This window comes from Equus asinus, chromosome 6 (assembly GCF_041296235.1).
Source record: "Equus asinus isolate D_3611 breed Donkey chromosome 6, EquAss-T2T_v2, whole genome shotgun sequence".
Classification (NCBI taxonomy): Eukaryota; Metazoa; Chordata; class Mammalia; order Perissodactyla; family Equidae; genus Equus; species Equus asinus.
This window is the reverse complement of record NC_091795.1, coordinates 74,755,597-74,778,812: the sequence shown is the minus strand read 5'-3', so window position 1 is coordinate 74,778,812 and position 23,216 is coordinate 74,755,597. Positions and strand designations below refer to the sequence as shown.

The 23,216-nt window shown below is 37.8% G+C and overlaps 1 protein-coding gene across 16 annotated transcripts in view; it reads left to right on the top strand.

Moving 5' to 3' along the window:
* The window catches only part of LTBP1 (latent transforming growth factor beta binding protein 1), a 390,791-nt gene that overhangs the window by 272,734 nt on the left and 94,841 nt on the right, over nucleotides 1-23,216 (top strand). For all 16 annotated transcript variants that reach the window (XM_070512275.1, XM_070512274.1, XM_070512278.1 and 13 more), the window contains 3 exons: nucleotides 8,970-9,092; nucleotides 15,215-15,337; nucleotides 17,625-17,747. In XM_070512275.1, coding sequence (XP_070368376.1) covers nucleotides 8,970-9,092; nucleotides 15,215-15,337; nucleotides 17,625-17,747 — 369 coding nt within the window. The remainder of the gene's footprint in view (nucleotides 1-8,969; nucleotides 9,093-15,214; nucleotides 15,338-17,624; nucleotides 17,748-23,216) is intronic.

Sequence of the window (23,216 nt, the reverse complement as noted above, 5' to 3'; positions counted from 1 at the left end):
CAAAAAGCAGATATTATAACACGCCTCTCTGTTCATATTAAGCCAATAAGTGCATTGGATTTTTCTGGTAAACTCTGACGGTGCTAATGCATACCCAACCATATTTTTTGTTTTCTGTTCCTTTTTACATTTTAGTTCTCACCTTTGTACTTCTGATACCCTAAAATATTTTTCGAAAGTTGCTGTTCTTACTTCTGCTTATCTTTGAGTTGAGCTCGTTAATAATACAACTTGATATATTTATTTGTTCATTTAACAATTGAGTTGCTACTAGATGCCAGGCATTTTTCTAGACCCTGGGGGTTGAGAATGAATAAAATAAATTCCCTCCCCTCATTGCTATTATGCTCTAGGGCTCACATTGTGCTTACATATAAACAAGACAAGTATATGGTATGTCAGAAGCGATGAGTGGCAGGGAGAAAAAAGGAGCCTAAGGGAGGTAGGGAGTGCTAGAGAGTCCATGGTGGACAGAGAAGGCATCTTATGATAAATTACAAGGTGTTCCTGGCTAACCGTTTGTTTTTGTCTCTGACAGTTATTTGTGACTAGTTTGTGGGTTTTTATATCCTTTTAGTCCAGATAATTTAGGATACGTTAATGAGACTTTTTTATCCAATTTTTAATATATGAGAACACTGAAGACTTCTAAAAATTTTTGCCAAATCTCATCATTTGAAGAAAAGTCCTACACTTGGCATTTGTTAGTTGTCATGTTAGAGATGATAATCCCTACGCTACTGTTCTAGTCTATTCCATAAATCTTAGCATACTTCTTTTTCTACTACTTTCCTCTCACTGACTGTATATTTTTAAATTATTATAATTAAAGTTGTACAGTGTTTTACATAATACTTTCATTTGGCATTGTGTTTATAGTTTTTTAAAAAATGTTCATCGATCTTCATGTCAGTTTGGCTGTTTTTTCTGTTGAATGGTTTCATTAAGAATTAAGAAGTGCTATTTTGACCCTTATATTCTGCAGGGATTTGATGCCATTACACTTTCTGCTTCTTTCACTGACTAATGGTGAACTTGCTGAAACCGTTAATGGCCTCTTTGTCTTCATGCCATGTAAACTGGATCTTACTGATTGATGCTTCTCTTGATTTATGAATTAGAACTGAAATTATTTCAGGTTGAAACAGGTAAAATGTTAGCAGGTGTTGTCTGGGGGACCACGCTTTTTCCTAGTGTTTAGTTCAGAGCATATGATCCTTCATTCTCAATAGTTTATTGTCCACTTTCAAAATATCTATCCCTTAAGGCTTTTTGGCAACTCTTGTTGGCTCTTCTGTTAATGTAGCTTCTTCTTTCAAGTTGTGGATTTCAGTCGTCTCTTGAGAGCCTCTTTCATCATTCAACACTGTATTCCTTGGACCTTACATTCAGCCTGGGGTTGATGCCCACTCGATCTCTGCCTTTAGTGACTCTTTCACCCCAGGTTCTGGCAAGTTCCAACTGGCTGTTCCAACCAGGACCTTTCTTGAGGGAAGTCAGTCTGTCAGGTACTCAATTTACAGGTTTCTCTTGACTCCTGAAAAATTAGCTTGATTCAAACCCAGCTAGAGCCATCCCTCAAAGGAAATTCTCTAATATTTAATTATTTAGCGGTACATTCAGTAACTCTGATATAAAGATCATATTTCCCTGAATTAAGATTTTGGGTTATGTGACCTCTCTGAAGCTTAGTTTCACTATCTGTAAAATGGGGATTGAAATACTTTCTTCATAGGGTTTATAGTCAGAATTTAAATAAGTGATATAGAGCACGTAGTAAGGTGTCTGACCAAGGTAGGACCCAAGAAATGTTATAACCCTTCTTCCCCCAACACTGTTACCCTCCCCTTTAGCTCCCTTGTCGTGAAATAGGAGAAATGCAATAACTGATACCTGTTAAAGTAAATTATATGTCTAAGTTCTATGTATAACTGTCTTTTCTTTGGTTTTCTTTAAGCTCATCTCCTATAGTTTTTTTTTTTTTTTTAAAGATTTTATTTTTTTCCTTTTTCTCCCCAAAGCTCCCCGGTACATAGTTGTATATTCTTCGTTGTGGATCCTTCTAGTTGTGGCATGTGGGACGCTGCCTCAGCGTGGTTTGATGAGCAGTGTCATGTCCACGCCCAGGATTCGAACCAACGAAACACTGGGCCGCCTGCAGCGGAGCGCGCGAACTTTAACCGCTCAGCCACGGGGCCAGCCCCTCATCTCCTATAGTTTTTAACTTTCCCTGTGTCATAAGACCTTTCTCTTATGAATTTAAGTAATCTTAATCTTACCATATCCTTTCACCTTCTGAGCATTTTTGTTTTGCTGGAATATACTTCTTGAGAATCATAATGCTTCTTGGTAGGGTCATTGATCCTTCCTAACAAATGTTTCAGCCTCTGCACTACTGCTGGGTCCGTTCTTTCACTTCATTTTCTTTGCTCACCTTCACAAGACACAGTATCTTTCCCCAAGAGTTTACTTTATTGTCTTGCTGTGTGGTTGAGTCTGTGACAATGTGACCTGAGAACAGAAATTTCTGAGATTTTTATCACAGTAATCCTTCTTTGTCAGCCCGTAATTAAGTTAATGATGACTTTGTGACTCCCATTTAAGTCTTCTAAACGTAATAGGTCTTAGGCATTTGAAGAACTCAGTATCATTCAATCCACTTGACAACTGGTTAGCCACAGTCTTAACCAAAATCAGGCGCAGAGAACTTGCAGGATAAACATGGAGAGCTCATTGTTTTAGGAGTTCTTTTCACACTAGGGTTTATTTTCAAATTTTGAGATTCCTTGTGAACCTTTATGAAATATATGAATATCCATAGACTTATTTGAAATTGCGCACTTTCATCTTATGTTTATTCTTTTATGTAAGATGGTAACTGAGCTCAACATCTCCCTTTTTGCAGATATTATAAAATGTGCAAACATCAGCCTTGTCCCTAAATCATTATATGCAAAAGGAGTCTTCTAGTCAGTCACTAAGTTATTATTGAGCATCTAACTATATGTCTACTAGATGCCAGAGAAGATTTGAAGTTTTAGAAAAGCAAAACAGAACAGATTAGAATGCTGGTTATGAAGGGCTTGGGGGTGGGGGAATTGGGGAGATGTGGTTTAAGGGTACAAGCTTGCAGCTACTAGGTAAATAAGTCCTGGAGATCTAAAGCACAGCATAGTGATTATGATCAACAATACTGTATCATAAACTTCAAAGTTGCTAAGAGACTAGATCTTAATTGTTCTCATCACAAAAAAATAACGATGTGATGTGATAGAAATATTAGCACCACTACTCTTAATCAATTTGCAGTATATAAGTATATCAAATCATCACTTAAACTTACACAGTGTTATATGTCAATTATAGCTCAATAAAGAAAGAAAGAACTGTGGCCGGCCCAGGGGTGCTTGGTTATGTTCGCATGTTCTGCTTCAGCAGCCTGAGGTTCGCAGGTTCAGATCCCGGGTGCGGACCTATGCACTGCTTGTCGAGCCATGCTGTGGCAGGTGTCCCACATATAAAGTACGGGAAGATGGGCATGGATGTTAGCTCAGGGCCAGTCTTCCTCAGCAAAAAGAGGAAGATTGGTGGCGGATGTTAACTCAGAGCTAATCTTCTTCCAAAAAAAGAAAGAATTATTTTTGGAGGCAGTGCATGCCTGTGTGGGAAGACTAGTTATTATGATAACAAAAAACTTCCCTCTATATAGTTTACAAAGGTCTTTCACTTTATTCTTTCATTTGATCCTCATGGCAGTCATCTCTGTAGGACAGATTTGGCAGTTTATTCCCAAATGGGTTAATGGGCTTGCTCAAGGGTCATAGGTAATAAATGGTGGAGCTAGACCGCCATCCAGGTGTTTTATCTCCAAAGCTAGTGTTTTGTTCTGTATGATACCTCATGTATCTCTCATGTGCACCCCAGAAAATTAGAGAACAAAACAATATAACTAAGATAATAAGGAAAATAAAAGTTCATAGAAAGGAGAGATCCATGGGGGCTAGAATCATCCCTTGCAAGCAGCAATAATAATAGCTCAGGATTTTAGAGTCTGAGATGGCAGGCCTGCACCATAGATAGCCCTAGCAGAGTTTTCCTGAAAGACACAATGTTCTTTTGGAAAGGTGAAGTAGGAAGCCCGTGATTCGGTGGGATTAGTGGATTGATTTGCTGAGATCATCCTTGGCTCTTTATCTATACATAGCATGGGCTGTTTTCCAATTCTGAAAGCAGTGATGAGTCTTTGAGGAATGTCTAACATATTCTTGTAGGCAGCCCTGCTACTACATATTTTAACTGGGTCAGAATTGGTGGTGGGGAGGGCTGAGATTTCCCTGTGCCTCATGTGCAGTTGAGGTGGTTTCATCACACTAGCCTAACCAGCATCTGTCTCTCATTTTGCCATGCTCACTTTTCTGTCAAATATGTTCTCCCAACATCTTTAGTATAAAAGACTATGTGTGAAGAATAGTTGAGTGGTAATTGAAGTAATGGCATGTTTGGGGCGGGGAGTAATCCTTTTTATTTTTATGTAGCTATAGTGATAGAATGAGATCTTTTCTTCCCCTATCAAATAGTGCTCACTCATTGAAGTCTGTGTTGGTCACTAAGGAATTAAATGAGGCTGAATGGCCTTAGAAAAATGACTGGTTCACAGTGTTGACAGATTCATCTCCTTGAAAGTACAGGAAGTAATGCAGGTAAACTGTTGCTCTGGAACCAATTCTGACCAAGCCCAAGGAGCTGATAGGTGAAGTGGAAGGGGGCTAGCAAAGCCGTGGGCTGACTTTTGTGAAGTCAGCCACTGAATAGCATCTGTATCTTAGAGGTCATGCCCAGGGAGGGGCTTTAGGCAGCCTGGTGTCTTCCCAGGATATTAGCAAGGGAAATTTCAAAAGGGTTCCTGACCCAGATGAATTACATCCCAAGGCAATGAGAGAATTTGCAGGTGGGATTGCTGGCCAGCTGGGAGTCATCTTTGTGAAATTGTGGAGAATGGAAAGTTGCCAGAAAGCTGGAGAGAGATTAATGTCCTCATTTCCCCCCAAAGAAGAAAGAAGGTGAAATTCAGAAACTAATGACCACTGAACTTCATGTTGATCTTGACACAAAGCTGTAGACTGCAGGATTCAGATGATAAAGTGAAGCATTTTTTGAAAGGAAGTGATGATCATAAGAATCAGCCCTGGTTCATTAGGGACAAATCAAGCTAGACTGTCCTGACTGCCTCTTCTGAGGGGGTTTTTAGAGGAGTGGACCAGGAAGTCCTATAGGCACGGCATATCCAGTTTTCAACGAGGCATTTGTTAGAGTCTCTCAGGATATTGTAGATGAGAAGGATCAATTTGGATTGCGTCACAGTATAGGGAAGTGGATTCATAAACTTTCGAACTATCATATCCGCAAAGTGCTGACCTTGTAAACCCTTGGCAACTTCCTTACTGTGAGAGGTTTAATTCACTAAATGACATGCCAAATTATGTCCTAAAAGGCCATTGGTAAATTATTTTTTTTCAGAGTTTAGAACCCATTTTTCTATGGACACTGTATTTTTCATGATGTTTCCCTTTTGAACTCATATGAATATGCATTGTAAGAACTTGGGTAATATGACTCTTCTTTAGACCACAATCCTAGAGTAAGATGAGTTTTGAGCTCCAATATAGAAAACCTAAGGCATAACCATCTCCCTCTGCTCCAAGGGTAAGGGGCTGCGGGTAATGGATGGTGGGGTGGGTAGGGACCACCTATTTCCCATGGCATTGATCCTCCCAATGGTTGGAAGTAAGGATGGTGGGGGCCAGGCCTCCTGTTAATACCACTCAGGGCCCCACAAGTTTGTGTCCTTGACTAAACTGAAGAACGCTGGAAACCAGTGAAGGTTTTTAAAGCAGAGGAGCAACATGTTTGATTGGATTTGTAATTTAGAAAGATTATTCTGGCTGAATGCTGGATAATGGATTAGAGAGGGCAAGACATAAAGTAGAGAAAGAACCTAAAAGACTATGGCAGTAACCCACGTGAGAGAGGCTGATAGTAGTAGGAATGAAATATTGTGGGTGTATTCGAGAGATATTTGGAAGGTAGAATTGATATGACTTAGTAATAAATTGAATATGGGGAAAGAGGGAGACTAAGGAATCTAGAAAGAATGAATTACAAGTTCCCGAATTGGGCATTTGAGTGGGTGGTGGTACCATATATTGACCTGGAAGACAGCATAAAAAGAAGGCAGGAGGAAAGATCAGTTTGGGCCATGAATACTCAGAGGTGCCTACAGGACATCAGGTGACGATGTCCAGTAGACCGATTAGATGCAGGCATCTGCAGCATAGGTGACAGGTCCAGGCTAAAGATAAAACACTGAGTTTATTTCCCTCCTTTTACATCTAGAGGACCCACTCCAGACACCTCCTCTATATAGAAATTTTTTTTATTGAAATATAATTGACATAAAACATTATATTAGTTTCAGGTGCACAACATAATGATTCAATATTTGTGTATATTGTGAAATGATCACCATAATAGGCCTGGTTAACATCTGTCACCATACTTAGTTACAATTTTTTTTTCTTTTCTTTCCTGTGATTAAGACTTTTAAGATCCACTCTCTTAGCAACTTTAAAATATGCAGTACGGTGTTATTAACTGTAGTCACCATGCTGTACATTACATCCCCATGACTTTCTTATTTTATAGCTGGAAGTTTGTACCTTTTGACCCTGTATAAGAGATTGTTTAGTGATATTTTACTATATAGTTATTTCCTTAAGAGCATAAGCTCCATTAAGTATTCATTCGATTCAAGCTGTTCTGTCTCTGTATAAATGATTGACTTGACCGAATTCTAGTTCCATGCAATTATGTCTGTAATAAGTAAAGAAAAGAATAAACACATCAAGTTACTCTAAATATTTCTAGGCATTCTGCTTCATCATTAATTATGGTAGCAGCCTGGGAAACCGAAAGTTTTATAAGTATCTCACGAAAGGTAATCTGCAATGTCTTTTAATTTAGTTTAACTAGAGAAAATATGGTCTTAGAAGTGGATTTTGCTGTTACGTTCTGCAGCCCCATGAATCACTTTCCCTGGTGCATGAATAACTGAAGAGAACAGTCCATACATTTTTCAACTTGTTAACATTTTTGAAACCAAACCAGATACTAGACATGACATTTTCACTTGCTGTCTGGAATTTCCATGCCTAGTGTCTAGGCTCCCTCTGTCTCATTATTTACTTTGGCTTCACTGTTTGGCTTCCTATTTCAAGTTGTTTGCTTTCAATGTTTACAAAAGTAGACTCCCACAACCAAAGGAAGGTTGGATAATGAGTCAATCTGGAAGTGCTATTTTTGCTGTCGTGGAGTAGGGGTCAGTTCACCATAATTAGTGACTTTGTGAAAGCAAGGTAGAACACCTAGGCAGTGCTAATTGCTTGACTGTTCTCAGTATGTGTGGAACTCATGTGCACACACACACACAGCCCTCTGCCTCATTTTGGTAATACTCTGTTTCTGAATTCAGTTGTAAGAGAGAAAATACAGTTTTAATGAAATGCAGTGCAGACGAATGCAATCTGAACTCTGGATTGCCAACCTAAAGCTAGATCTAGTTTATGTTCATGACTCTGCTTGTTAAGATTAAGAGGGTGGAAAGCTGTATTGCTTTGTGGTGAGCACTGTAAGATGAAGTGGATGCAATCAAGAGCCTTTTCCTCCTTATTGTTTGTCTGCCTTATGATTAAAATGCTTTGATTAAGTTACAGACCGCTATAAAATTAAGCCTAATTTGGGATGGGCTGTGTGTATTTTTAGCATTTTGTGGTTTCAGTGTTTCCTCTTTTAAGTTTTTAGTTATTCATGTCTTCCCACTGCAACATACAGTGGACTTACCCAGAGGCATTCAAATGGGGGACAGAACTCAAATTTTTCTTTTTGAATTAACAGAATTCTAGTAGGAGCTTAATGAATGTTTGTTGAGTGAAAATAATGAACACCTAGATGATTTTTTTGATATAAACGCTGTGTTAGCAAATAATAAAAACAAACATGAACTCGTACATTCTCTCTTTAACTGTTTCTTTCGCTAGACTTAACTTTGCCTATGACAGACACTTATAGTCCGCTTAAAAGGATGGTCTTTGGAATTCAGCTGACTGGATTCAAATCAGAGCCACCATTCTCTAATTTTGTGGCCTTGGGAAAACTATTAAACATCTCTAAGTCTCAGTTTCTTCCTGTGTGAAAAGAGTTAGCTTGTATGGATCTTGTTAGGGTTAAATAAAATAACACATGTAAAGCATTTAGTGCCTGCGTGCAGTAAGTGCTTGATGAAGATGAGCTGTTATTATTTTATCTGCCCCTCAGCCTATACCCCACCTTCAAACTGCCCAATAAATAGGCTTATGTTTGTCCCCTAGATTGGTTTTTATAATACTGATTCAATGCCATCTTAGAACATTTAATCAGTTTTTTCTTACCTTTCTCTTACAACTTTTCTTGTGGTTTCTCTGGATCAGGAGTTATATTTGTTGCTTCTGGAAACCCTCACATACAATCGAACTCATCAGTTCCCTAAGTAGACCTCAACACGTCTTTGATTCTTTGGGATATTTTATTTTGTAGAGGATATTGTTCTAAGACCACCTTCTCTTTCTCCCTTCTCCTTCCTCCCTACAGCAAGCCTTGCACTGAATTTATTCATAGAGAATGTTTGGTTCCTTTTTTGATTTACTTTGCAGAAAGTAAATTAACGCGGAGAACCATCATACATGCAGCTCGCACCAGAGCTGCTTTTCCTCTTAAGGGCTAATTTGAAAGCTTATCTTAGAGAATCTGCCTCTCTTTTGAACATCCGTTACGTAACCGCCTTTTCTAACCAAATTCAACGTTATTCATGTTTTCTTTTTTCTCTCTTCATCTTTGTTTTTGGTTTTTTTCCTTTCCATTTTGCAACATTCTTCAAGATGTGGATGAATGCCTGGAACCAAAGGTCTGCACAAATGGTACTTGCTCCAACCTTGAAGGCTCCTACATGTGTTCATGTCACAAGGGCTATACCCCAACTCCGGACCACAAGCACTGTAAAGGTAAATACTGTAATCAAATTTCTCATTTGTTTTTAACTGCATTTAAAAGTATATTAGAGTAACTAGGCTTAGAAAACGGAATCATGCTACTTGTCGTTTATTTTGACTGAGCTACTTGGAGCACGTTTTGGTTGGCATTTTGAAAGTGACTCCTCGTTGTGGTTAAAATACAGATCATATCTATTTACATAAAGGAAAACAATGTATTTTTAGAGAGTGTCTGTAAACACATCTATCTATTTAACTTTTTCTGGTTATAAAAACAATACGTGCAGTTGTACACTCTGTGAATATACTGGAAACCATTGACTTTTACACTTTAAACAGGTGAATTGTCTGGTAAGTAAGTTATATCTCAATAAAATTGTTATAAAAATGCAACGTACAGTCATTGTAGAAAACTGAGCAAATGCAGAAAGGTAAAAAAACACGTAATCTCATAATCACATTCACAGATATTTGTATCTCATGGATATTTTATAGAGTTATGTTCTAGGTACAATTTTGTATCCTGCTTTTTGTCACTTAATAGTATATCATAAGCATTTTACATCTCATTAATAACTCTTTTCAATCATTATTTTAAAAGGCTGCATAATTTTAAAATGTATTGCTATATAACCATTTTCTTTCTGGTCTTCAGGTGTTGAACAAACACATTTTTTTCCCAACTACTCATTATTATGTAAAAAATATTTACATAATGGGCTTCATATTTTTAAAAAGAAACCTTTGAATTTTAGGATTATTTCTTTATTCATAAAAGTTGAATTATTGGGTAAGATGTTCTGAATGTTTTTTACTGTTTTCATAGAAGAACACTAATTTTTAAAATGTATGTTTTTTATTCTAAAATGATTTAATATTTATCTTATAAACATATTTCTTTTAATAATTCCCTGACTACTTCTAATTATTAAACATTTATTTCATTAACAAGTAGTATAACTTAATATATTTTTAAATTATATAGTTATAATAGCTTCTAATTAAGAAACATTTTTAAACATTTGTATTTCCTCTTGTACATTTGTTAGTGTCTTTTCCTGTTTATCAGGTTTTAAATCAAAGCGTACGAACACTTTATATATAACATGCATCAATATGTACATACGTGCATATATTACACATACCTTTTTTGCTGTCATTTGTCCAAGGTTCCCCTGGTTTTTCTTTTTATAATACTGTTTTTAAAGGAAGCTTTAATTATTTCTATGGTCAAAACTATAGATTTCTGGTTTCTTCCACTACTTTTATACATGAAGGCGTACTCTTTCAGAGGGAAACAGAGAAATAAGTAAAATTTTTCTTCTTTTCTAAATGAGTGTCTCAATGTACATGAACACTCTAGGGTGGTGATTAATTTCTCACTGTGGTAGACAAGCAGTAAATGGATACCCTACTGTCTTGTAAGAATTGAAGCATCTCCCACTGGCAGTAGGGAATTCACAGACATCTCAATTTGGTACCTTGCTCCTTTCATACAACACAGTACCAGCCACTCCCAGTGGAGCACATAAAGTAGGGGCGTCTCCCTTTTCTCCTGGTCCTTTCCCTTCTGGCCCGCATCTACAGCTTTCCTACTGATTGTTTAAACCAGGCATCTCCTCAGACAAAATTAAACATGAGAATTGTCTGAAAGGTATTATTTCTTCCCCGTACACAGGATTAATGGTGGCTGAAGATCTCAGCATTATAAGTTATCGTTCATCTTTATTTGATTGCTATATCTAGTTTCAGGCCATATCCTGTCATGTTACCTTCTTTATTGTCAGTCTGCCTACTTCTTTTCATCTGCTTATTCATGAAAACTCTTGTAATCTGTTCCCATCTTTATCTTCCAAATTTGTCACTATACTTTCTTCAGCTTGGATTATCTGACCCATCAAGTTGATGTCACAACTGCCCTGTGAATATTCTGTGCCTTCTTTGACCCAAGCACTTGCTCATATTATCCTGCCTTGCATACCCGTCTTCTTCCTCACTGCTTACCTGAACTGTGGCTCTTCCAGTGGTTTGCTTTGCAACCTTGGATAAATAATCTCAGATTTCCAGATCTCATGTCATCTCTAAGATAGGGGGATTGGACTCTTTAGATGCTCAGAGTAAACACGTGTTGAATGAATAACTCATTACCATTCTCTTACTCTTGGCCATTGCCATCCCAGCTGAGCCTGCTCCTCTCTGATAGGTCTCTCTAGTACTCCAGAATTTATATCATCAGTTGATGCCACCCCTAGGAACACTCATATTTTCCAGTCTGTGTGGCACTCTGCTGGCCTGCTGCAGAAGCTTCTTTTCATCCTTGCTTTCCTTCCTCTCAGGTGTATCAAGGAAGCAACATGTTCCAGGCACTGTGTTCAACTGCAGTGTTATTGAGAGGCTATAACATGTCAAAGAACTTTTACTCCTTGGAAGAGATGCAAACCTGCAACAGATAATTACACATAGTAAAGTGCCAAGTGATGTAATGCCAGTGATGTCATGTACCCCTGACATTATGTGAGGACCAGGGCACTTCACCTATGTGCATTCTTTTCAAAAACCCATAACCCCAGTCTGATCATGAGAACATCAGACTAATCCAGATTGGGGACATTTCTACAGGATTCTAATCCATACCCTCAAGACACTTAAGATTATGAAAAACAAAGATTGACTGGGAAGACAAGACACCTAAATGCAACGTGGTACCCTGGATTAGATCCTGGAACAAAGAGAGGACATGAGTGGAAAAACTAGTGAAATCCAAATAAAGTCCATAATTTAGTTAAAAAACAACAGTATATTAGATACTAGCTTGGATACTCAGAAGCTGTGTGAGCTTGGATAAGTTATCTTACTTTGCTAAGCCTTCCTTGCTCATCTTCAAAAAGCCAACAATAATGGTACCTACTAAGGTTGATGTTAGGAATGGGTGAGATAATAGATGAACAAAAATAGTACATGGAGAATGAGATGATGCAGGGCCAGAGAATGCCATGCGTTGTAGTTGCTGTTGTTATTCACCGAATTATAGGCATGTACGAAGTTCTATCAAAGCCAAGAAGCATGTGACTAATTCTGCTTATGCAAGTGTTTCACAAAGGTGTTGCTGTTTGGACTTGGTCTTAAAATATTGAATACAGTGAGGAGATAAACTTAGAAGGCAGAGGAAGTAGCACATGTCAAAGCTTGGAGGTGGGAAAGGGCTATCTCCACTTGCCATTTAACCTAGCCCACTACTCTGATTCTCCTGGTGTCTTTCCATTGTAGTCTGGGATAAGGTCAGGCCAGATCCCCATCTTCTGCTTTAAAAACCTACATATGCATGAATTGTTTTCCTTACCCACCATCAAAGTCTTTCCTTTTTACAATAATAAATTATCTAACATCTTTTTTTCTTTAATTATTTCATATGTTTCTCAAACTATGTCAGCTCACAGATGTCACATTCTCCTCAGATCGTAGATCTGTCTGTTTTCCAACATCCCAGCAACTCTGCCAATCTCACCTTGTTGATAGTCCCAAATATTGACGTTGTCTTTACCTCACTAAATGTACTGAAAACTTTTTTGAGGTTGTAAAGACATTATCTAATGTATTAATTTATTACTTGTTTCTTTATATCTATACATTTTAGCATTATATGTCCTAAATTTATAAATACCTAGAGATAGTCTCTATTTTAACTCTGAGTTGGACTTGTCATAGTAACATATGCAAAAATTCCCTTAAAGAAATACCTTTCACAGAGAATAATATTTTCTATTCATCTCTTGGCACAAAAGAAAGAAAACATTTATCCTGCATGCCTATTTTATTAGAAAGCTTTCTTTTGTCCAAGGAATTTTGTCCGTCTTCAGAAAAGAAAAATGCTATTTATCTGTAGAATTAAGCTGCCTCTGTTCCCCTTGGTCATTTGAAAAACCCAAAGATCACCTTATTCAAGATAACTGAGTTGCCTCAAGTTATTCCAAATGTGTGTGTCATTACTTTTAATGAATTACTTCTGACAGTCTTCCCAACACAAATGAGTAACTCATGTAAGATGTCTGCTATATCTTGACAGTACTTGGAATGGAGGGTATATTTTTGCTGCTCCATCTTCACATGGGAATGCTTAATTTGTCATCTTCTTTGAAAAAGCCAAAAAGAGTCCAAGATGCTAAAAATGTTGTCAGACGTTACATGAAATCCAACCAGATGCATGAGCTATTGTTGGGTTTATAAGTTTTGAACTGACATCTCAAGTATTTTATAGAATGTGCTGAAAGAAGATACGTTGTAGGCTATTTGCTGTTGACCACTACTAAAGCTAATAGACTTAGAGCATAGGAAAGGTATAAAATAATTCTTAAAATGATATTCAGATCGCATATTTAATTGCTCTAATGGCGGTCATATTTATAGATAAAAGAGATCATTAACACAATAAATGAAACATTTCTATAAAAAATTAAATAAGAAATAAATTACTGAACTCCAATTACATTTGTAGTTTATTTTATGGGAGCTTTTTCAGAAAATGAGAGAGAACCTGAACCTGGCTTCTATCAGGCCATACTTACTTATAGATAAAAGAGATCATTAACACAATAAATGAAACAAAAGTTTCTAGTAAATTAATTTCTATAAAAAATTAAATAAGAAATAAATTTCTGAACTCCAATTACATTCATAGTTTATTTTATGTGAGCTTTTTCAGAAAATGAGAGATAACCTGAACCTGGCTTCTATCAGGATAAAATTCAAAAGGTTAATGCCTCATTAGAGGTCAAGAAATGCAACTTTGCTCAGGAAACAGGTAATTGTCAATAATACTTTAGGGGCAGGACTGTACAGTTAATCAAGTTCTCCTGGCAAAAATTTCTAGATGCATTTTAAATAATAAGATACTTTTAAAAGAAAACAATAGTCACGCATTGATCTTTAGGACATGGTTTCCTTAAAACAAATTCTACTTTTTTTAGATTAGGGCTCCTTTCTCCCCCTCTGAGTATAAGGCTAGTGTGTTTTTCATTTATTCTCTCAACTAATCCTCACAACAGGCCCATGGTATAGGTGGTGAAGATCAATCCTACCATGTTTTAATATTCATAAACTCTTACAAACTGACTAGCTATTCAGCAGAACATCCTGAGGCTGTATTGCACAGACAAGGCAAGACAGAATTATCTAATTACATCAGACCAATTTAACGGCCAAACAAGACCATTTTAGAAAACTAATTCTACTTCTCTCACAAATGTTCAAGTTGTGGGTGAGGCCAATCCTTTCTTCATTTTGTAAATTCATATTCGTGACATTTTCTAGAACACTTATAAAAAATTATGTTGTTTTCACGTCAATAGCTTTATGTTTAATCAAGGCATTTTAAAAAATCCTCACTCATCACTTTCTCCTTTGACATTCCAGCAGCCGTGATAGTAATACCATCATTTCTCTTGGCTTTCCTTGTTACTTTGAAAATGAGTTCACTGTCCTTTAACACAACTGTTTGATTTTATACTTTTTCATCTTCTTCTAAGTACAGTAGAAATGTCTGTTTCCCTCCATAACTGCGTACATTATGGTTTTGTTTTTAAAATTCTTGGTGGAGTTTAATTCTGCCTTCTTTCATGGAACTCTACAGGTCTACAAACTACCTGGTAGCCCTTATTTTGTGCTGGAGCTTCTGTCTTCTGTTTTCAACTCTAAAATATTCCTTATTGTGTTTCTGTTATATCTAAAGTATGAGAGAGAGATGGCGAAGGCCTTCGTGTTGTATTAAAAGTAATTTTTACTTATGAAATTTATCATCTAATGGTAATTATTTCTCTTGTACAGTTCAGCATACTGAGGTTGATATGAGGAACATTGGTGAGCTGACACATACTAAAATTGATAATGCCTCACATAGGAGTAGTAGTATTTTTGTAATAATAACCCTAGAATGCATTGTAGGGAGTACTGTGCTCTCCTGGGTAGTCCCTTTTTTTCTATTTATAGAAAGTTTTTATTGTTGTGGGTCACGCCTTAAAAGGACAGCCTGGAAATGGGAGGCGAGGACAGTAGCTTGGTTTACGGTCTCAAAGTTTACCTGCAGAGGTGATCTACATATAAACCTAATTTAAGACAATTGTCATTGTTTGTGTTTGCAGATATTGATGAATGTCAGCAAGGGAATCTGTGCATAAATGGTCAGTGCAAAAACACTGAGGGCTCCTTCAGGTGTACCTGTGGACAGGGGTACCAGCTGTCAGAGGCGAAAGACCAGTGTGAAGGTAGGCGTGTGGTAATGTAAACTACTGTGATTTCAGTTAAGGCCCCTGGCCTGAAAAATTGTGCACTTACAAGTGAGTGTGTCTCTGAGAAACTACCTAGGTGATTGCTTTGTAGAGCCAGAAAACAAGGGACTTAAACTTAAGTCAGGACAGTTAATAAAACAATGGAAAAAGGTTAAATTTGAAAAATACAGTATTAGTGATCAGTGGCTGGGCATTAATATCAGGAAGAAAAATTATTGTTCTGTGTAATTCCTTACTGCAGACAGTCAATCGTAGTAAATTCATTTGAAGTTCTACATACTAGGATTTCAGCGACTAGAACCTCATTATATCTGCCTGGTGTTATGCTGTGGAGTGTTAATGACCTTCATTTTTGTATGTATTTAGCTTTAAAAAATTTTTCCTTTTTAAAAAACTATCACTAAAGAAGACTTTTCAGTAAGACTGAAATAGTGTCCCCTTTATACTCGTGGATAGAGTTTGTGAAATATGTCCTGTTCGTACAGGTGATAGTGAGGATTTGGGACCTCACTTGGGGTGACCTTAGACTTGCAAAAAGTATGCCTTTCATTGAACTTCACATAAAATTACTTCACTTCTCAATGAGTAGATGCTTCCTGAGCTTGAAGATATAGCATCACCCTGGGACAAGCACAAGTGTCTAGAGTTCTTGAAAAGAAATATCATTTATTTAAGAACAGAATACACACTGTACAAAATCAGTTTTATTAGAAGAAAATAAATCATACCCATATCTATATGTAAACTTTGAATATTTAATGAGTAAAAAAAATCTCCTGAGAGGGTGTTACAAAAGAGACAATATATGATGGTACTACAAAGGGATCTACCAACATTATCATAACCTTCCCCAGTTATTCCTTTCTGGAACATAGAAACTTATTAAATACCTAATCTAGCCATGGAAAATGATAGAACACATACAGGTACATTCACATAATAAAGATAAATTGAGTAATTTGTTCTACATTTTACAGGTCCCTCTAAGTTTTTATACTTTCGTTTTCCTGACCTTAATTAGCTAAGCATTTAGCAAATGCCTACCTGCATAGAAAACTACAAATGAAAGTATAATAAGAGAAGAGGTCTCCACATAATATAATAAGGCTATCATATTCATAGTCCTTTTTCTTGAAGAGCCTGTGATGTCGCTACCAAAGATAGGTCAAATACATGCAGAACCACCCACCAGATTATCAATAGGGACAAACCAATGTTAAGTGTCAAATGCTATGATAATCAAAATGATGCGGTGAGCAGAGTAGAGGAGAGCATGGTGCAGGGGCCCTGTGAAAACTGGTGTTTGTGTTAACTTTTATAGACTCATGTTGCCAGAAGTAAATAAAAGTACTCAGATGTTATGAACAAATCTGTCAACAAACAACATGAATTGAATGCCTGCTAATTGTAAAACACTAGGTTGCCTAAGGAGTAATAAAGGATGTGATAGACATAGTCCCTGCCTTCAGGAAACTTAAAATCCAATGATGAAAATAAAATAATTGAATACATGCGTTATATTATTGTGCCTTTTATGTGTGGGTCTGATGCATGTGTGTGTGTGAGCCTGAGCTCAGGATTGTGGTTACAGAATGAATCATCTCTAAGCTGAACATATGTGAGTCTAGAAAGAGATTCAGTGGCAATCTAAATTTCACACGGGCCGAGATAGGAGAAGGGACTTTACATTTGGCCAGAAAAATCATTGTTATTGAGAGAGATAGAATGGAAGCCAGATTACTAGGGGGCTGAAGGGTAAATTAATAAAAAATAAATGAAGGAATTGAGCCATGACATATTAGGTCAGGGACAGTAAACTTCTGTCAAGGGCCAGATAGTATGAATATGTGGTGTTGTTTTCCAGTAAAACTTTACTTACAACAATAAGCAGTGGGCTGTAGTTGGCTGACCCCTACTTTAGACTATTACAGGCCTAAGTTGAGTCTTAGAGTTGAACCTATAAAAGAAATCCAAGAAGCTTAGTTGAGATTTATAGATTACAGCAAAGTATTGGCTACTCACCAGTGAGCAGTGAGTGTGATTAATACATACAGATTCTTAGCTCATTGGTTAAAATTTTAAGTTCATCTGGATTTTTGCTACTGGGAGATTAATGACCTTTTACTAGAGGTCAGTTTAATTCACATAGTAAAAAATCTAAATTATTGTAAACCGGATAGTTTATAAACCTCCATTACATGAATGATTAATAATATTTTTAAAGCACCACTTCTATAGTGTCTTTTTACTCTCTTGCTCATAGACATCGATGAATGCCAACACCATCATCTCTGCTCTAATGGGCAGTGCAGGAATACAGAGGGCTCCTTCCGCTGTGTTTGTGACCAAGGTTACAGAGCATCCGCCCTTGGGGACCATTGTGAAGGTGAGAATTGCTCTTGATTTCAGAATCCTAACATTCTAGAATCAGAGGGAAATCTGGACATCATCCCGACCTTTGTCCTTGAGCTCAACCTTTTGACTTCACAGTTGAGGACATTAGGTCCCTACAAAATACTTTCCGCATGGTCACACAAATAACACAAAGAAGTGAGTAGAATCCGGGTTTTTCTTGTACTGCTCGGAGCTGTTTTTTAGAAGAATTATACCAGCCAAATGAGTAAAGAGTCAGTTTAACTTTTCTCAGTTGTAGATGGGTTATCCTGGGTGTATAGTTCTGAACTATAACACCTTATTTATGCAGGACTAGCCTCCAAACGTCCCAAATAAGTAAATACAAGTTAATTTTCTAGATAACTGGAAAGATTTTAAGAGCCAAACTATAATTCAATTTTGAGCTTTTTGCATAAAACATTTCTAAAAGATATCCCACATGTACAGCACTGTGTGGTCATTAACCACTTTCTCTACCTGCCGTGGCTCAGAACCTCTCTGAGGTGGTCGGAGCTGCTGAGCCAGTCTGTCACCAGCCTGTCACTTGTGAATTCTCTGTGTTCAGTGTCCACCCAAGTAACAGGTTTTTTCTAGCTCATCTGCTGATTTGCTGCATTTAGACCCTGTCAGTTGTGAAACCAGAAATGTGAACATGGCAGGGTTGTGACTCACATGGAGAGTTAGTCTCTGAGGCCTACCTTTGAAAGAAGTGGATGAACTTTTTAGTGAGTGGTTTTGTGGCATGTATTTCAATGGCCCCAGATACTTTTTCACTTGTCAGTCCCAGTAGGTTGGGAAAGAACCAGTGTGCTTTATAGCATCCTGCTTTTCTGACCAGAGAACTTGGCACAAGCAGTCACAACCCTTCTGGAGGGCAATTTGGCCAGTTTCAGAGGCTTTAAAATGTATATTATCATTGAATCAGTAAATAATCTTCTAGGATTTTATCCTAAGGTGGTAATATTTTCTAAAGGGTTAAAAACACCAGTGAAAACTTGTAATCAATATACCTATTAAAGAATATGCAAATGGTCAAATAAGTGATAAATGGAAATAATGAAATCTGATTGTCTGAAAAGTCTTCTTTGGGGAATTCTATAACATATGAGTGAAGGTTAATGATTCAACATGGTGGCATTCCAAGTGGGAGACACAGTCGTGTTTTGGGGAGCAAGTCGTGGAAGAACCTGTTCTTAGAAGTAAGTAGGAGGTTGGTGTCAAGATGGCAGCTTAGGCAGACTCTGAACTCACCTCCTCCCGTGGACACAACCAATTTACAGCTATTCTTGGAATAGTTACCCCTGAGAGAGAACTCAAAACTGGATAAAAAGAACGCCTGCAACAAGGGACAGTCCTAACTGAGGTGAAAGAAGCAGAAATTCCTTTCTAGAGAGAAAAATAGCCACCTTCATGAGTGGCAGAGCTTCACAGTCAGCCGAGAACAATCCTAGGGTACGTAGCCTTCCCTGGAGGAGGGGAGAACCTGAGTGGTGGAGCATTACTGCTGTAAGTGTCCTTCGGACTCAGCACAGCTGAGACAAGCATCATAACATCTGGCTTTTGTTGGCTATTAACTATGACAGGGAATACTCCTAGCAAAGCTATCAGACATAAGTGGAAAAAAGCTGACTCTTAAAGTCCTATGCACAAATTCACCGATTTTGGAAAGCAACCTAAAATCACCAGAAAGAAAGGTGCATAGTCCTTTCTTGAAAAGAGAGTGACCTGATAAGCTCTGGGCACATCTCAGTGAGAGGTGAGACCTCTCCAGGGACTGAGACATTGGTGGCTGCCATTATTGTGACCTGGTACAGGTATGCTGACACAGATGCTGGCAGACACCACTGGAGTTCTTCCACTGGCTGTTAGCCCAGGGTCTACGCCACCCACTAGAGCACCGATTTAATCCAGCTCAGCCAGGGTAGGAACCCCACCCTAGCAACTGGCCCCACCCAATTGCAAGCCCTCAGGCAACTTGTGGGGTCCCTGCAGGCAGGCTAATGGTTCCACCTCTCCAGAACAGGCCATGCACAAGGAGCGGGTGGAGTGTGTGGGGCCTCTGCAGTGGGGCGACTGGACCCACTTCAGGGGGTCAGGACATGCACACAGACCAGGACTGTGTTGACACTGTGTGGACATGTGAGCCATGGGGCTTGTCAACTGCAGAAGACTTGTGCTTCTCAAACAGCCATAATGGGGATTGGCACCACCTTCCAAAACCTGAAGCAATTGGGTACTCTTGTGTGTAGGGCCAGCCGCACTCAACTGTAATCGTGAGAAAGCTGACAATCCAGAGGCCTGCAGCAATTGGAAGCCCCTGGGCCTAGCAGCCACCCATACTGGGGGCCTACTCACTTAACAGAAAAACTGCAACAGGAATGTGCTATTAGACCTTTCAGCCAACTGTGCTGGACGTCCCCAACCCCAGTAAAGTGACTGAAGGGTCCATAGCAGCCACACACAGGTGAGCATTACAACTAGCCAGCCAGGAACTCAGCCTAGCCTCCCAGGGCACCTGCAGCCAGAGCAATGCTGCCACAACAGAAGGACACATGTAGCCCACACAGGGGTCACTCCTGGAACATTTGGAACTGCTGCTGAGAGGGAAGCGTACTGCTGGGCCTCTTAAGGCATCTTTTACATAAAGCCACCTTGTCAAGATCAGGAGATGTAGTTGGCCACCTAATACATACATAGAAGCACAGAGAAAGAAGCAAAATGAGGAGGCAAAGGAATACATTCCAAGTATAGGAACAGGACAAAACCCCAGGAAAAGAACTAAATGAAACAGAAATAAACAATCTACCTGACAAAAACTTCAAACAAAAAGTCTTAAGGATGTTAACTGATCTCGGATGAACTCAAAATGTCAAGAAAGAATTGGAAAATATAGAAGAGAACCAATCAGAAATGAAGAATATGATACTGGAAATGAAAAATTCACTAGAGGGACTCAATAGGAGAAGAATAGATCAGCGAAGCTGGATGAAAGACTAGAGGAAATCACCCAAGCTGAACAAATAAAAGAAAGAATTAAAAGAGAACAGTCTATGGGAACTCTGGGATATCAAGAGCACTAACATTCATGTTACAGGTGTGCCAGAAGGAGAAGAGAGACAAAGGGATAGAGAATCTATTTGAAGAAATAATACCTGAAAACTTTCTAAACCTAAGGAAGGAAACAGACATCCAGGTACAGGAAGCACAGAGAGCACCAGAAAAGATAAACTCAAAGAGGCCCACACCAAGACACATTACAATTAAAATGTCCAAAATTAAATATAAAGAGAGACTCCTAAAAGCTTCAATAGAAAGGCAACAAGTGACATACAAAGGAAACCCCATAAGGCTATCAGCTGACTTCTCAGCAGAAATCTTACAAGCTAGAAGGGAGTGGCACAATATATTTAATGGGCTGAAAGGGAAAAACCTACAGCCAAGAACAGTCTACCTGGCAAGGTTATCAGTCAGAATGGAGGGAGAGATAAAGAGTTTCCCAGAGAAGCAAAAACTAAAGGAGTTGATCACCAAGAAACCAGTTTTACAAGAGATGCTGAAGGGACTTATTTAAGTGGGAAAGAGAAGACCACAAATAGGAACAAGAAAATTATCAAAAAAAAAAAAAAGGCGATAAAATCACTGGGAAAGCCAAAGATACAGTAAAGGGAGCAGATCAACTACCTATGAAGATAATATGAAGGTCAAAAGGCAAAAGTACTAAAATTAGCTATTTCAATGATAAGAGGGTAATGGACACACACACAAAATAAGAGGTTAGATGTAATATCAAAAACATAAAATGTGGGAGGAGGGGAGTAAAAGAGTAGAGCTTTTAGAAAGAAGTTAAAAAGACCATCAACTCAATATAGATTGCTATGTATGTAGGTTATTATATATAAACCTCATGGTAATCACAAACCAGAAACCTATAATAAATACACAAGTAATTAACAGAAAGGAACCTAAACATAACACTAAAGAAATCCATCAAACCCCAAGGGAAGAGAGCAAGAGAAGAAGAAAGGAACACAGAAGAAGTACTAAAACACCTGGGAAAAAAGTAACAAAATGGCAGTAAGTGCATACTTATCAATAGCTACTTTAAATACCAGTGAACTAAATGTTCCAATCATAAAGCGTAGGGTGGCCTATTGGATAAAGAAACAAGACCCATATATATGCTGCATACAGGAGACACACTTCAGACCTAAAGATACTCACAAACTGAAAGTGAAAGGATGGAAAAAGATACTCCATGCAAATCTCAATGAAAAGAAAGCTGGAGTAGCAATACTTACATCAGAGAAAATATACTTTAAATCGAAAACTGTAACAAGAGACAAAGAAGGGCACTACATAATGATAAAGGGAACAACCCAACAAGAGGATATAACACTTGTAAATTTCTATGCACCCAACATAGGGGCACCTAAATATATAAAGCAATTATTAACAGCCATAAAAGGAGAAATAGACAGTAACACAATAATAGTAGGAGATTTAATACTCCATTTACAATAGTGGATAGATCATCCAAACAGAAGATCAATAAAGAAACACAGGCCTTAAACAACACATTAGACCAGATGGACTTAGTAGATATATACAGACCATTCCATCCAAAAACCACAGAATATATATTCTTTTTAAATGCGCATGGAACATTCTCTAGGACTAATCACATATTAAGCCACAAAACAAGTTTCAAGACATTTAAGAAGATTGAAATAATACCAAGCATCTTTTCTGACCACAAAGGTATGAAACTAGAAATCAACTACAGGAAGAAAATCAGAAAAGCCACGAGTATGTGGAGATTAAACAAAAGACTGCTGAACAACAAGGGGGTCAATGAAGAAATCAAAGGAGAAATCAAAAAATACCTAGAGACAAATGAAAATGAAAATACAACATGCCAAAATCCATGGGATACAGCAAAAGCAGTTCTAAGAGGGAAGTTTATAGCAATATAGGCCTACCTCAACAAATAAGAAAAATCTCAAATGAACAATCTAACAATACACCTAAAGGAACTGTAAAAAGAAGGACAAACAAAGCCCAAAGTCAGTAAAGGAAGGATATAATAAAAATTGGAGCAGAAATCGAGACTAAAAATGCAATGGAAAGAATCACTGAAACCAAGAGCTGGTTCTTTGAAAAGATAAACAAAATTGACAGACCTTTAGCTAGACTCACCAAGAAAAAAGAATGCTCAAATAAATAAAATAAATGAAAGAGGAGAAATTAAAACAGACACCTCAGAAATACAAAAGATTATAAAAGAATACTGTGAAAAGCTATACACCAACAAATTGGGTAATCAGGAAGAAATGGATAAATTCTTAGAAACATGCAACCTTGCAAAACTGAATCAAGAAGAAATGGAGAATTTGAATAGACCAGTCACCAGTAAGGAGATCAAAACAAAAACCTCTGAAAAAAGTAAAAGTGCAGGACCAGA